This window comes from Carassius gibelio, chromosome A3 (assembly GCF_023724105.1).
Source record: "Carassius gibelio isolate Cgi1373 ecotype wild population from Czech Republic chromosome A3, carGib1.2-hapl.c, whole genome shotgun sequence".
NCBI lineage: Eukaryota > Metazoa > Chordata > Actinopteri > Cypriniformes > Cyprinidae > Carassius > Carassius gibelio.
In genome coordinates, this window is record NC_068373.1 from 16,811,513 (window position 1) to 16,824,341 (window position 12,829).

Consider the following 12,829-nt stretch of genomic DNA (forward strand, 5'->3'; position numbering starts at 1 on the left):
GGATTAATGAGATTCTGGATTAATGAATATTGTTCCCTCAATCAGATTTGCTGAAATTAATACATGTACAATAAGTGAGCACCAGCCAATGAGATTGTCATCTGTGCATTAGTGTGAGACAAAGCGACGGCAAAGTGTGCACCTTCACACTTGAGTTTACGATACATCAAATACACAAACACAGGTGCACTGCGTATCCATTCAGATGAACTGAAAAATATCACAGATCGCTGATGGAGAGTGAACTCTGAAGCTCTCAATCAGAGTGTTTGGCAGGTAAAAATATATCTGTGGTAAAACTTTTACTTAGCCTCCAACTCACACGCTGGCAAGTAAAATCTGAGAATTTATTAGCCATTGGCTAATATTAGACATAATTCAGTTGCCCAGAATCAAGATTTAGTCGCACATGCGAGTGATTTACTCGCAATGTAGAGGGTTGCTAATGCAAATAGATGGTAACAAATGTGACATTCAGCATTTGGGTCAGACTTCTTTGTGTTTTGGTAACATTGTTTTTCAGAATCAGAATCAGAATCAGAATGAGCTTTATTGCCAGGTATGTTTACACATACGAGGAATTTGTTTCCGTGACAGAAGCTCCGCAGTACAACAGAATGACAGCGACAGAACATAAAACACATAATAAAGAATAAAAAATACAAATAAGTAGAGAGTGAATAACAATATACAAATGACAATTGTAGGCAAGTATATTACAAAATGAAGTTATGTATGTACATATATATTGTGTGCAAAATTTAAGTGTATACTAAGTATGTGTGTTAGATAAATAAAGTGTGTGTGTATATAAATATAAAGTGTAGTGTGTCCGCCGTTATTATAAGCCGTTATTATAAGCTTTTAACATCTGAGGTGCTGCTAATGTTCTCAGCCTTGATAGCAAATATCCTACTGTCCTTTCTCCACTAATGCAGCATCTAGTCAACAAATTGATAACTTGGCGATGATATGAAAACATGCACTACAGTGAACTCTGTACACACTGTGTCGTTGTCCGTTTTAAGTCCACATCTGAAGTGTCCCACTTAGTGCAGTGTGCAATCTCGTGTGTCAAAAACATTCAGAGGAGTCAAAGGAAGACCGCAAGGGCTTAGGGTGCCATTTGGGACAGGGCCCATGTATTATTTCAATATCTATAGAAATTTAGAAAAAGTCATATTGAATTTTATATTTAACGTTGCTTATTGTTTGTTTTCTCTTGATTTGGCCAATGAAATCGCACTCAATATACAAGTGTAGGGAGACAGAAAGATTTTGTCATCATAGCTGAACAAAAGCATATAAAAAGAACTTGCTGTTGATTTGGACTTCCTGTGGATTGGGGTGTCTAACACCCAGGCCTTTTTATGAAATTCCAAAAAATTCCCAGACTGGATGGCTAACTTCTCTCAGGTATGGCAAAATGTAATAATGGCTGGTTAAATTGTTTATGAGTAGGATTTAGGGAGGTGTTTGTAACACTTTGTGAACAGTGAAGTGCTAAATATAACCTTAAAGGAGTGAATTCTGATAACTCCCCATTGTGTTAAAAATAGGATGTGCAGTCATACCTCTCATTCAAAATGTCATTCAGGGCGCTCAAAATGGAATCCAACTGCTTTGCTAGGACCTGTAATGTATAAATGCAAACAATACAGATTAAAAACAGTTTAACTATAGAGACACATAAAAATCCATTTGCACATGTCAGACCGTACCACTTTATTTTCAGAGTGCACAATGAAATCCCTCATTTGTTTCATAGTGGCCAGTCTGCGTTCCCGGTCATCTTCCCGTGACATTCTCCGCAGAAGATTGGCCAGACGAGACTCCTCAGAGTGAGCCAAAGGTCGGTCTAGGACATAAAAAAAGAGATGCTAGTTAATAAATAAATGCAACAGTCCCACTTAAGCTCCGAGGTTAATCATTCCAAACAAGCGACATATGAGCACTAAAAGGTGAATGCACCCTGTGATTTCCTCATGTCCTTTGCAGCTAAAGCACGGTTTCCATGCTGAAAAGTGGTTATATCAGTAGTCACATCATTGGTTCTCAACTCTTGCCCCAGCGACTTCCGACCATAAGTATTTTCAGAGCCGCCTCCATCAGCATCATATCCACCTAGAAAGCAAGAATACTGTCAGTTCCTGCCCTAATGGAATAACAGTTGTGAACCTGAAATTCAGAAAAAAAACACCACAAGAGACATTAAAAAGCATAATTTAGATGTTAGAACAATGTACCACCAAAGAAGGTTCTATGCTTTGTAAGCAGGGCTAAAAGAAAGTAAAAAAAAAAAAGTTTGTACATGGCATAATCTAGGTGTAGGCGATGCAACCAAAATCTTATTTCACAATATGATCTTTTTTTATTTCATAATATCTACAGCATTACAATTTATTTTATTTTTCTCTTTAAAAAAAAGCTTTTAACAAACAATGACAAATGTATTTACATTCCGCGATATACACATTTGTAATGCCCACACCTAGATTAAAAAATAAAAATGGATTTATTAGCAAGAGGAACCTCTGGGACATCAGAGTAATGAAGGTGAAAAACACTGGCCGATGTAATCCAGGTGATTAAAGCCAGGCTACAACAAAAGGACACATGAAGCACACACCTCCTCCTTCGAGTACATCTGCAGCAGCGAAGGCGTCATTGTGCAGTGGTGGGGTGCAAGGCTGGTCAGAGTGCAGAATGTCAAGAAGAACTTCTGAACCGCGGTCTCTAGAGACACTGCTCTTCACACCGTCCTGGCTGGCTGACAGACTGTCGCCTCTAAAAAAAAACAACAAAAAAAAAAAACATTCTATTTACCATCAGTGACTACACCAATTTAATTGCCCATGATCACATTGAAGTCAGCACGCTAAAGCCTAACCAGAGGTGACCACTTATTGTGCAACTGGAGAAAAATTGGTTGGTCTTTTCACATTCATAACATCATATGTATAAAATACACACCCTTTCATAAGTCAGTTTCAGTAAATAAATGTCCATGTTTTTGAAAGAACACAAGGTAACATTTAATTGATCAAAAATACAATAAAAACAATAAGATTGTAAAAAAAACATTAACATTTAAAAAAAATTTTTTTTTTTTCATTTGAATATATTTTAAAATGTAATTACTGAATTTTCAGCAGCCACTCTTCAGGGTCACATGATGATTTAGAAATCAATCTAAATTTGCTAATTTGAAAAAAATACATAAACGTATGTTTTCACTGCCACTTTTGATCAGTTTAATGGATTTTGGTAAATACAAATTTCCTCTCAAAGGATAGTATACATATCCATTTTTCATACGTAAATGGAACATCTTCCAAAAGTGCACATTGTTACTGAACAAATGGGAATGTTTAATTAGATCTATAATAACTTTAACTGTTGCCAATGGAATAAACAAATTACCAAATTGTTTATCCAAAAACTGACATCATCATCATTTAACAGCTATCATGTCAGGCCAAATCTATAATCTTCTATGTATATATATAATCTATATACATATATATATATATATATATATATATATATATATATATATATATATATATATATATATATATATAAAATATATAGCTTCTATGCAAGGCTAAATCATAAATTTGATCAGTCAACTTTGCAAATGGATCATTCAGACAAATGAAGTGAATCAGTCAACAAACTGATGAGATCAATGAACTCGGATCAATAAAATCAAACTCTATTTTTTTTTTGCCCTCAATTTGGAACCTGACAATAATCAACTTTCATTATGTTGGAAAAAATATGAATAAGATATTTTTCAAAAATGTATCTTTTGTGTTCCAATGAAGAAAGTCATTCTTACAGTTTCGGAACATGTGTACTGACTGAATGAGATAACTTAAACTTCATTTTTTGTGAACTATAATTAATAATCCAACATATGAGGTTGCTTATTTATATCACCTGCCAAACATTTAATTGCAAACTTTCCTAACGTGTCAGAAAGCATTAGCAACAGTACTCACAGTTTGAACCATTATTTCGATAAAGACGCAAAATTCATGAATCTTCCCTGGCCAGTCTTAAAACTGTTTCTGCATCCGGGAATTAAGGACAAGACGTCATTTGACAGTCCAGCTAAGATTCCATTTTTCCACATGGCTTCAAATCATGAAACTCATCTGAAAACTGTGAATGGTCATCCTAAATTAATACATAGACAATTTAATTAACAGGCAAGTTGAAGACTGAATTCAAACACTCAATCAGTTTTCACGCTTGAGGTTCAATGTGCTCGTTGCCAATTCCTAAACTTTCCAGACAATCACAGGGACACTTGGCTGACTTTGATATTCATCCCATGCTTCAGCTGGCTTGTCCGGTATAAACTATGAAAATGTCCAGATTAAAGAGGTTTAAAACTACAAATAAACGTGCAAATTTAGAAATTAGGAATCTGCTTCCTAGTCAGGGGTAAACGTACAGCAACAATAATGGAGCTGGTTAGCAAACTGACATAAGCATCGCGATTTACGTGAGCTTCACTGGAAGAGTTCAAAAACGTATTAAATAAGTATGAGACGAATATTATCCCGTATGTCTGCAGTATACACACTACAACATAGATCGACTTGCGTTACTAACCTTATCTCAAATGATGAAATGGTAACCTTATGTAGCTTGAGGCTAAACGTGTCAGACCACACGCGTTTCTCCAAACAAACCACAAATGAACGCCACGACACTCTGAATAAACCCGCGTTTCCGTCAAAACACACAAATCCCTGCTGTTTCACTCACATTTCGCTTGGTATGCAAATCAAGGCTAGCGGACAAACACAAGCACGATAAATATCGCCAGTATTCGCCGACTGTTTGTGTGTTCGCTTATGCTAACATCTGCTAACCAACCTGAAAAAATGAACAAGAGCGTTTGACATCTGTCGGGTTAACTGTGCGGCGTTGTTATTCCCACAGACTAGAGCTCAGCGACATTATCGTGCGATGTGATGTGAGATGAATGCTTAGGAAAGTCTCCTCACGTGGAGATAGACCGCTGCCGCGTTTTATAAAGAGGCGGACATCAGCAAGGCCTTGTTGAAGCCTCGGTCTGCAGTGCGAGCGCTCGGCCGCGTGTTGCGCTACTGACCTGGGCTGCCAGTCATTCCAGTTTCGCTGCAGTTTGTGGGCGCTGCTCAGCCGAGACCCGAGGGTTTTGCGGCTCATTACCTTCGAGAAGACAGCATGACCCGTCTAACACGGGAAGAGTCTGAAAACAAACCCTAATTTCACCGTTCAGTTTATGACCATGCACAGGGTTGAAATCATAGACAGTAAGGTTGAAATGCACTGTGTGTTTGAAACTGAGAGGCAGCGGCCTGACCCTCCCATCTATTTCTCTACTCTCTCCTTCGCTGTTCACACGGCGGCTTCTCCATCTGTCGGTGGATGGAAATAACTGCAGCTCTATTGTTATTAGTGGAATACATTTCCCATGGTTCCTAAACGCACAATGGCAGAAGTGTGGACTTACTTAAAATAACTCCAAAGTTGTTCGTTCACTTGAAGCTTAGCAAGTGAAGTGGCAAGTGCAGGTTAAGCTGTAGTTGTCTAGTGACAAGAAGATGACTGTGTATGAAATGGACAAAAACGGAGAAGAGCTTCAACCACAGAGATAAGAAAACCCTGCAACGTTATTTTTTGTTATGCTTACAACACAATTTCGCCAATTTGTCTATGGACAGCAAAATAATGAAAAAAGTGTGGATATTGTTGTTGTTGTTGTGTTGATTCTTGAAACCCCCTTTTACTTTTGTGAAAATAAACTTTCCAATTTAAATTAAGTTTATTTTTTTGTTGAGCACACACTCGCTTATTTCTTTCTTTCTTTCTTTCTTACTTTCTTTCTTTCTTTATTTATTTGTTTGTTTGTTTTATTATTTTAAAATTATTATTTTCCAGAAATAATTTGTTTCTCATGTCAATCTTTTTGTGTTTAAGAAGGTTTAGATATTTGTTAACTGAAAAAGACAAAAACACTAGATAAGAACCCCATTGCAGTGTGCAGCATGAATGCATATTCTGCAGATTTTCTGATCTTTTATTGTGTAGAGTTGGTGTCAACATTAACTGACTTATACAAAAGACTAATACAACAAGCATTTAATTTTATTTCTCAAGTCAACATACATTTTTGTCTTGGCAAACTTTTTTTAATCTAAGTTTAAATCAGATAATTAATATATAACATTAACACATTAATAAGAAGCAAATGTGTTTGGTATAGAGTTTGAGGCTATTATTTGAGGACAAACAGTGTTGTCTGTGTATGCATTCAGGACATCCACATTGCTTTATTACACCAGAAGATGGTAGTAAGGAGCTAAAGCAGAATTCATCAGCCTAATTATATGTGTTCTCCTTCTTTTCTGTCATGTCTTGCAGAAGTATTCAGTAACACTCGGGCCATTGCACTAATTCCAGCAATAAGAAAGATATGGTCCATGGAGATATGGTTCACAAAGGCTTGCTGTGATGCTGTGATTTCACTCTACTTGTGGCTCCCTTTCCCACCTCAATGCATAGATTTGAAGTTGCTAAGCAACAATGTGCACAATAAACAATGTAGCAGTACACAGAGATGACAGCTGGTGACTTAAGGAGATTATCTGATCACAGTGTGTTATTGCACCCTTTGAGTTAACTATGACTGTTAATTAAGTCTATAACTACACTGCAAACCCTTATTGGCCACATATTTGTGTAGAAAAAAAAAACCCTAAGCACAGTAGAAAGCATTTCCAATTTCATGGAAATATCTCATTGGAGGTCAGCAGAGCTCTCAGGTCTCGTAATTAAAAATATGTACAGCTGTTCGATTGTCCTGCAACAGGAAGTGCTGAATGTCACAGCTGTAGCTAATGGTGCACCACCATCTGTGCTACACCTGAGGCATTACAAGCAATGTAGGAAAATGTAATAAAAGATAACCAAAGAAATTTTTTTCTGTAATGAATCACCCCTCTTGAATGTAAACGAACAACAGGAACATATATATTTTTTGTGTATTTTACCAGTAAAATAGGGGGTGCTATGTTTCATCTCATGTCTCCACATCAGCTAGCTTTGAACTGACTCAAAATCAATACCAGACTCAAAAAGGATATTTTTAGCTAGCTGCTCAAACAGGTCGTGGGTACGCCCAATGATGGAAATGTCTGAACTACTTTCTCATTATTAGCTAAGTCAAATGTTTGGTGATCCTGGGAATGTGGCTCTATAAAGTTGGTTTTGAAGAACCATAATGCCAGTCATGTGTCCACATACACATTGTAAAGTTTCAGAAGCGACAATCGTATTTAAATACGAGAGTGAATCCCCTAAATTATTGTTTTGTGTGTGTATGGAAGAATTAAAGCAACCAAAGACTTATGTTTGGCTTTCTGAACTAAGCCTCTGTTATTAATTATTGGACAGCTGCTTCTAACAGCGTGCTCTCAAAGTGTTGTCATGTCTGCATATTATTAAGCATCTTCGAGCTTGTTGTTTGGGTTTGTAGAATTCAGTTCGGTTGTAGAATGCAGTTGTCACTTGAACTGGGTGTGTACAGATTCAAGGTGAATTGACATCCAAATTTTGGTGTAGTGCGTACATGGCCACTATACAGTGAAATAGGCATGTAACTAAAAGCTTGAAAAGTCCTTGTCTGTATTGTATGCTAGATATTATTTGTCTAAACCTGGCAGGATGCAGCAACAGGACTCATCTTAGAGACCATATTTAGCTTCAGTCTCGTCTGGAGATCTTAAATGGATGCATTCTTCAGTATAAGAATGAGTCATATCTCCACACTCTTGCCCTTACTCTAGCTGTTACAGGCTACAGCCCTCACAAAGATAACAGGAATTCTGGGCCTTCAATATCATGGGCTTTGTATGCCATGAGATAAATCAGGCACGCTATCAAATGCAAGACGGTGTCAGAGGAGACTAATGGAACTAAGCAATTAATGTAAACTGGGTGTTCAATAATTCTGCAGACAAGCTGGATGTCATGGTATTTCCAACAAATAATTACAAGATGAAATGTTTCCATTGATTTGAAGGTAAACCTGACTCTGGACTTCTGGTTATTTTCTTACTTTTTTCTAGTGGCAAACATGTTGGTATTTCTGAAGCATTTATCTTTATCAATCAAGGTTGCTGATGTTTATGAGGAATCACATGTCCATTGTTTTTGATGTTTCTGCAACAATATGTATTAGATGGATGCTGTATATATATATAATAGTATAGTAATATAATATATTTTCAAATGTACTCCAATCTTCAGTGTCACATGATCTTTGAGAAATCATTCATTTTGATTTGGTGCTTTAGAAAGTAAAATAAATAAATAAATATAACAGCATTTGTTTGAGTATGTGAGCGGAGTGGAGTGGCAACAATTTCCCCTCCGCGCTCAGAGCATTTAATAATCACTCCGCTCCAGCTCCGCTCCGGCTTCACAATTTCCCGCTCCCGCTCCACTCCGCGCTCAGTGATACCAGAAACACCGCTCCGCCTTCGCTCTGTGGCTAAAGTATTTTCCTACCACATGCCAAACTAATAACATGGATGTCAGCATTAATATAATAACTGTATTCTGCTGTGCAAATTTTGTTTGTGATGAAAATAACAGTACATTTTTATTTTATCTACAGATCAATGCATTTCTTACAGATTTCTGCTCATTCAAAATCAGATACAGATGAAGTAACACTGTAAGGTTACATTTGTTTGAATGTATTATTGCGAAAGCGATTGCGTGTGAATGTGCTGTAACTGTTTAAATCATGCTTCGACCCGAAAATATTCAGTAAAAGGAACAGACAAACTCCTTGAGAACTAACCTATAACTTCCCGCTCGGCTATTGTCCTCATTGTAACCTTCTGATTTGAGAGATCCATCTGTATCAAGCTATAGTTAAATATGTTTAACGTGAATACTTGCTAAATATGCAGTTATATTACAGGCCGTTGGCATGAATTGTACTTGTGATGGAGCGGTGGTGGAGCGCTCTTGGAGCGAGTGAAAACCACATCGCTCCGACTTTTAAAAAATCCGCTCCTTGCTCCTGTCAAAATCACACCGCTCCACTCCACGCTCCGCTCCGCTCACATACTCTGTTTGAAACAGACATTTTTATAACATTATAAGTGTCTCTACTCTCAATCCTTGTTGAATAAAAGTATTATTTTATAAAAAAAAATCTTGCTGACTACAGACTTTTGAAGGACAGTGTAAGTAGTAAATTGTCCATCCAGGGAGCATTACATTGGGTTAATGACACAAAATTTTCTTCTCTCTTTCTCCCTTTCTTACAGAGCCTGATGTCAGTGTTTTGGACTTGACCAAGTAGGAAGAGTCCAACAAAAAAGCAGAGGCTCACACACCCTCTAATCTCCTCAACACTCCACACTGTCCTGCAGCACACATGATCACAAACACACACACACATACACACTCACACACACACACACTCCAGATCTCCTTCTCCTCTCTCTTGAACTAAACATGCTCTGTTGGGAATTATGTTTAGCCCTACTGATCACCGGCTTCTCAGTGTGGGCTCTGCCTTCAACTAACATCAAGATCACACAAGGTGAGTGCCACCATCCAAAGACAAGGATAGAGCACAGACACTGTTAATATGCTTTAAATTGCTTTTTTACATGGCGAATAGACAATATCTCTCTCTTTAGCTCTTGCACGGCTAAAACTAAATTGAAAGCAGGCTGATGCTGTGAAAAGGAAACAATGACGATATGTTTTGAAATCAGCTAGATACTTTCCAGATGATGTTTTAAAAAACATAATGCTATATTTTTGTGGTGTTTGTAAGTGTTTGGCCTATTATGTGTGCATACTGTACCGAACTGCTAAATTACAATGGATTTATCACTACCGGTTCTTCTAGCACTGCCTCTGCAACTGTCAGACTCAAACCATCCTGTGACATGTCCGCTCTTCTGGACTGAATTTGAGGGTTACTGTTACCGCTTCTTCCCCTTGAACCGCACGTGGGCTGAGGCAGATCTATATTGTGCCGAGTTCTCAAACGGACACACATCTGCCAAACTCACCTCCATCCACAGGTTTGACTCCCCACCGACAATGTTGAGATGCCACAATTTGTCTTCCAGCACAGGATTTTGCTGGACCTTCTATTAAAATATATACTTTCTCATAACTTTTTTTCATAGCTGGGAAGAAAATGTGTTTGTCTATGATCTTGTGAACAGCCGTGTACCAGGAATTCCAACAGATATTTGGATCGGCCTTCATGATAGAAGACAGGTAAACAGGATAACATAAAGAGCGAGCATGTAGTGCATGAATGATTTACTGATGTTTATCTACTAGGATGTATTTTGAAGCAGTCATGAATTTTATTACCCATTCATCGAAAAAACATGCCACGCACAGTATGTAAAACCACCCACTATTACTCCCATGAATGGAAATGATGGTTTCTCTGAGTGACGTTTAATAATTTCCAGACTGTGTTGAATCAACACTTTGGTCTAGTATCAGGTTGAGGAAGATAGTTTATGGATGAAATTGCAACAAACCCAATATCTGTTAACTGAAAATTTCTCTGAGATCCTGGATCAAATGATCCAAAAAGCTCAGAAGCTGTAAACCCATGCCTGGCAGGAAGATTTTAGTTATCACTTCAGGGTCAAAGGTCAAGGAGCAAGCAAATGTCCATCACTTTTGCTTGATCCTTGTCCTTTGACCCTGAAGTGATAACTAAAATCTTCCTGCCAGGAATGTTGTTAATCAAAGTTTTTCGGCAGGAGGGCACTATGGAATGGACAGATGGGTCACCCTATGAGTACAGTTACTGGGATGGAAATCAACCAGATGATGGCATCCATCGCATCCCCGAGGAGGAGGACTGTGTGGAGATCTGGTACAGACAAAACAGTGGTGAGTGTAATTAATCATAAAACAGCAATTCATTTACTTGATTTAGTGCATATTAAGAAACAATCATTCAAAAGACATTCAAAAGAAGTCTTTTGTGCTCACCAATGCTGCAATTTGTATCAATATTTACACTTATGCATTTAGCAGACGCTTTTATCCAAAGCACCTACAGTACATTCAGGCTACAGATTATTTTACCAGTATGTGTGCTCTCCTGGAAATCAAACCCACATCCTTTTGTCCTGCTAAAGCAATGCTCTATCACTTAGCCACAGGAACATGCATAAACATATAGCAAAAAAGTGTAATATTGCTAAATATTATTACATTTTAAAATAACTAACTCCACAGCCATTGCTTCAGTGTCAGATGATCCTTCAGAAATCATTCTTATAAGTTGATTTGGTGCTCGAATAACATTTCCTATTATTATCAATTATGAAAACAGTCGTGCTGCAAAATATTTTTGTGGAACCAATAATAAGAGATGTATATTTGATTGACAGCCCCACAAATTATTTAACATTACTAGGACAGGACAAAATGACAAACTGTTTGCATCTTTCCATCTTTTGCAGCACTGAGGTCTTGGAACGACAACAGTTGTGATAAGGCATTTCCATTCGTCTGCAAGATTCCTACACTGGAAACCTAACTTCAGATCCAAGATTGTTTATCCAATTCTTTACGATCAACAATTAAATCACAACATCACTCAATCACAGTGCAGCAAAAAGATGTCTGCTCATCTCCATCCTGCAGTGATGAAGGGCCCTTTCCAGCCTGCTATGGGCATTCATTTGCATTTCTTTCTACGTCCTCCCATCACTGTTATTATAGTGCTGTTTTCTTGGTCCTTTGGGGCCATTAATAAAACATACATCCCTCTGTTCCAGAAATGAACCCTTTTGTAAATCAGAAGTGCTGTTGATAATATTATACATTAAAGTTGGTGATATTATGGCGAATTACAGTTAGAGACCACCAGTGGTGTCCACATGCACACACATTCTTGCGGTTTACGGGGACTCTCCATAAGTGTAATGGTTTTTATACTGTACAAACTGTATTTTCTATATATATATATATATATTTCAGTGTAGATTGTGAGCTGCATTATATGGCTAAACTGAACTAGAACGAAACACTTTGTTTGTGACATTATATCTTAAATATGGTACTTTTGCTGGAGACCCCGGAATTTGAAGGAGTCAGAAAAAGTCTCTTATTTTTGATAGAAATTATATTTTTAGTTTCTTACAGACCTTGAGACAGGACTGTGTGTCCATATAATGACTACTGAGTCTTGATCTGGAACCCCAAACACTGTCAGTTTTGGTCTGTGCACATTTATCTGTCAGTGACCTAGAAGGTGAGATTCTCAGAGAGAAGGCATTTAAAAGACAGAGCTTCAAAAGACAGAAAGAGCTTAACCTCCGGAAGATGACCTTTTCTGCTTTTCTCTCTAGTTCATGTGCTGTGCCAATTAGTGACCAAAATGCCTGTTCTTATCCACACAAGTTTTCCACCAAAAATTTTAAAAACGGGTGTCTTTTCAGTTTATTAACTGATCTGGATTTTCAAGGATGTTGTATTGGAAACTGAATTGGAATGACAAGAGGAGGAATTTACTACATTACACTTAAAATAAATTGTCATAATTATCAGTAATTATGCTTATTTATTTAGAACACACCTCGATATTTAAAAAAAGTTAGGGGCAAAATATAAATATTTAGAAAATATTATTAATAACATTTAGAAAATATTCCATTGTTTACCTATGCTTTTCTATGTACTAGATGGATGTCTTTGTGCCTGACCCAGGACTCATGTGGACATTAGCGGTTAAGCTGTCCCCCTGTTGATGAAG

General features: G+C 37.4%; 2 protein-coding genes across 4 annotated transcripts in view; one reads left to right on the forward strand and one right to left on the reverse strand.

The window, feature by feature from the left end:
* Nucleotides 1-5,337, reverse strand: part of LOC127949367 (serine/threonine-protein kinase SMG1) — a 39,518-nt gene extending 34,181 nt beyond the window's left edge. For 2 of the 3 annotated variants that reach the window (XM_052546494.1, XM_052546485.1), the window contains exons 1-5: nucleotides 5,132-5,337; nucleotides 2,630-2,787; nucleotides 1,972-2,124; nucleotides 1,722-1,858; nucleotides 1,575-1,633 (exon numbers count right to left, since the gene is read on the reverse strand). In XM_052546494.1, coding sequence (XP_052402454.1) covers nucleotides 1,575-1,633; nucleotides 1,722-1,858; nucleotides 1,972-2,124; nucleotides 2,630-2,787; nucleotides 5,132-5,208 — 584 coding nt within the window. In that variant the 5' untranslated portion in view covers nucleotides 5,209-5,337. Of the gene's footprint in view, nucleotides 1-1,574; nucleotides 1,634-1,721; nucleotides 1,859-1,971; nucleotides 2,125-2,629; nucleotides 2,788-4,893; nucleotides 5,097-5,131 lie in introns of those variants that run through there. The other variant, XM_052546503.1, reaches the window with a different exon arrangement.
* A 4,076-nt stretch (nucleotides 5,338-9,413) lies between these two features.
* LOC127942946 (C-type lectin domain family 19 member A-like) lies at nucleotides 9,414-12,025 on the forward strand. Its single transcript, XM_052538979.1, has 5 exons — nucleotides 9,414-9,625; nucleotides 9,941-10,118; nucleotides 10,227-10,320; nucleotides 10,824-10,956; nucleotides 11,535-12,025. Exons 1-5 carry the CDS (start codon nucleotides 9,538-9,540, stop codon nucleotides 11,609-11,611), a joined length of 570 nt encoding a protein of 189 aa, XP_052394939.1. The 5' UTR covers nucleotides 9,414-9,537; the 3' UTR covers nucleotides 11,612-12,025.
* Nucleotides 12,026-12,829: the final 804 nt, after the last annotated feature.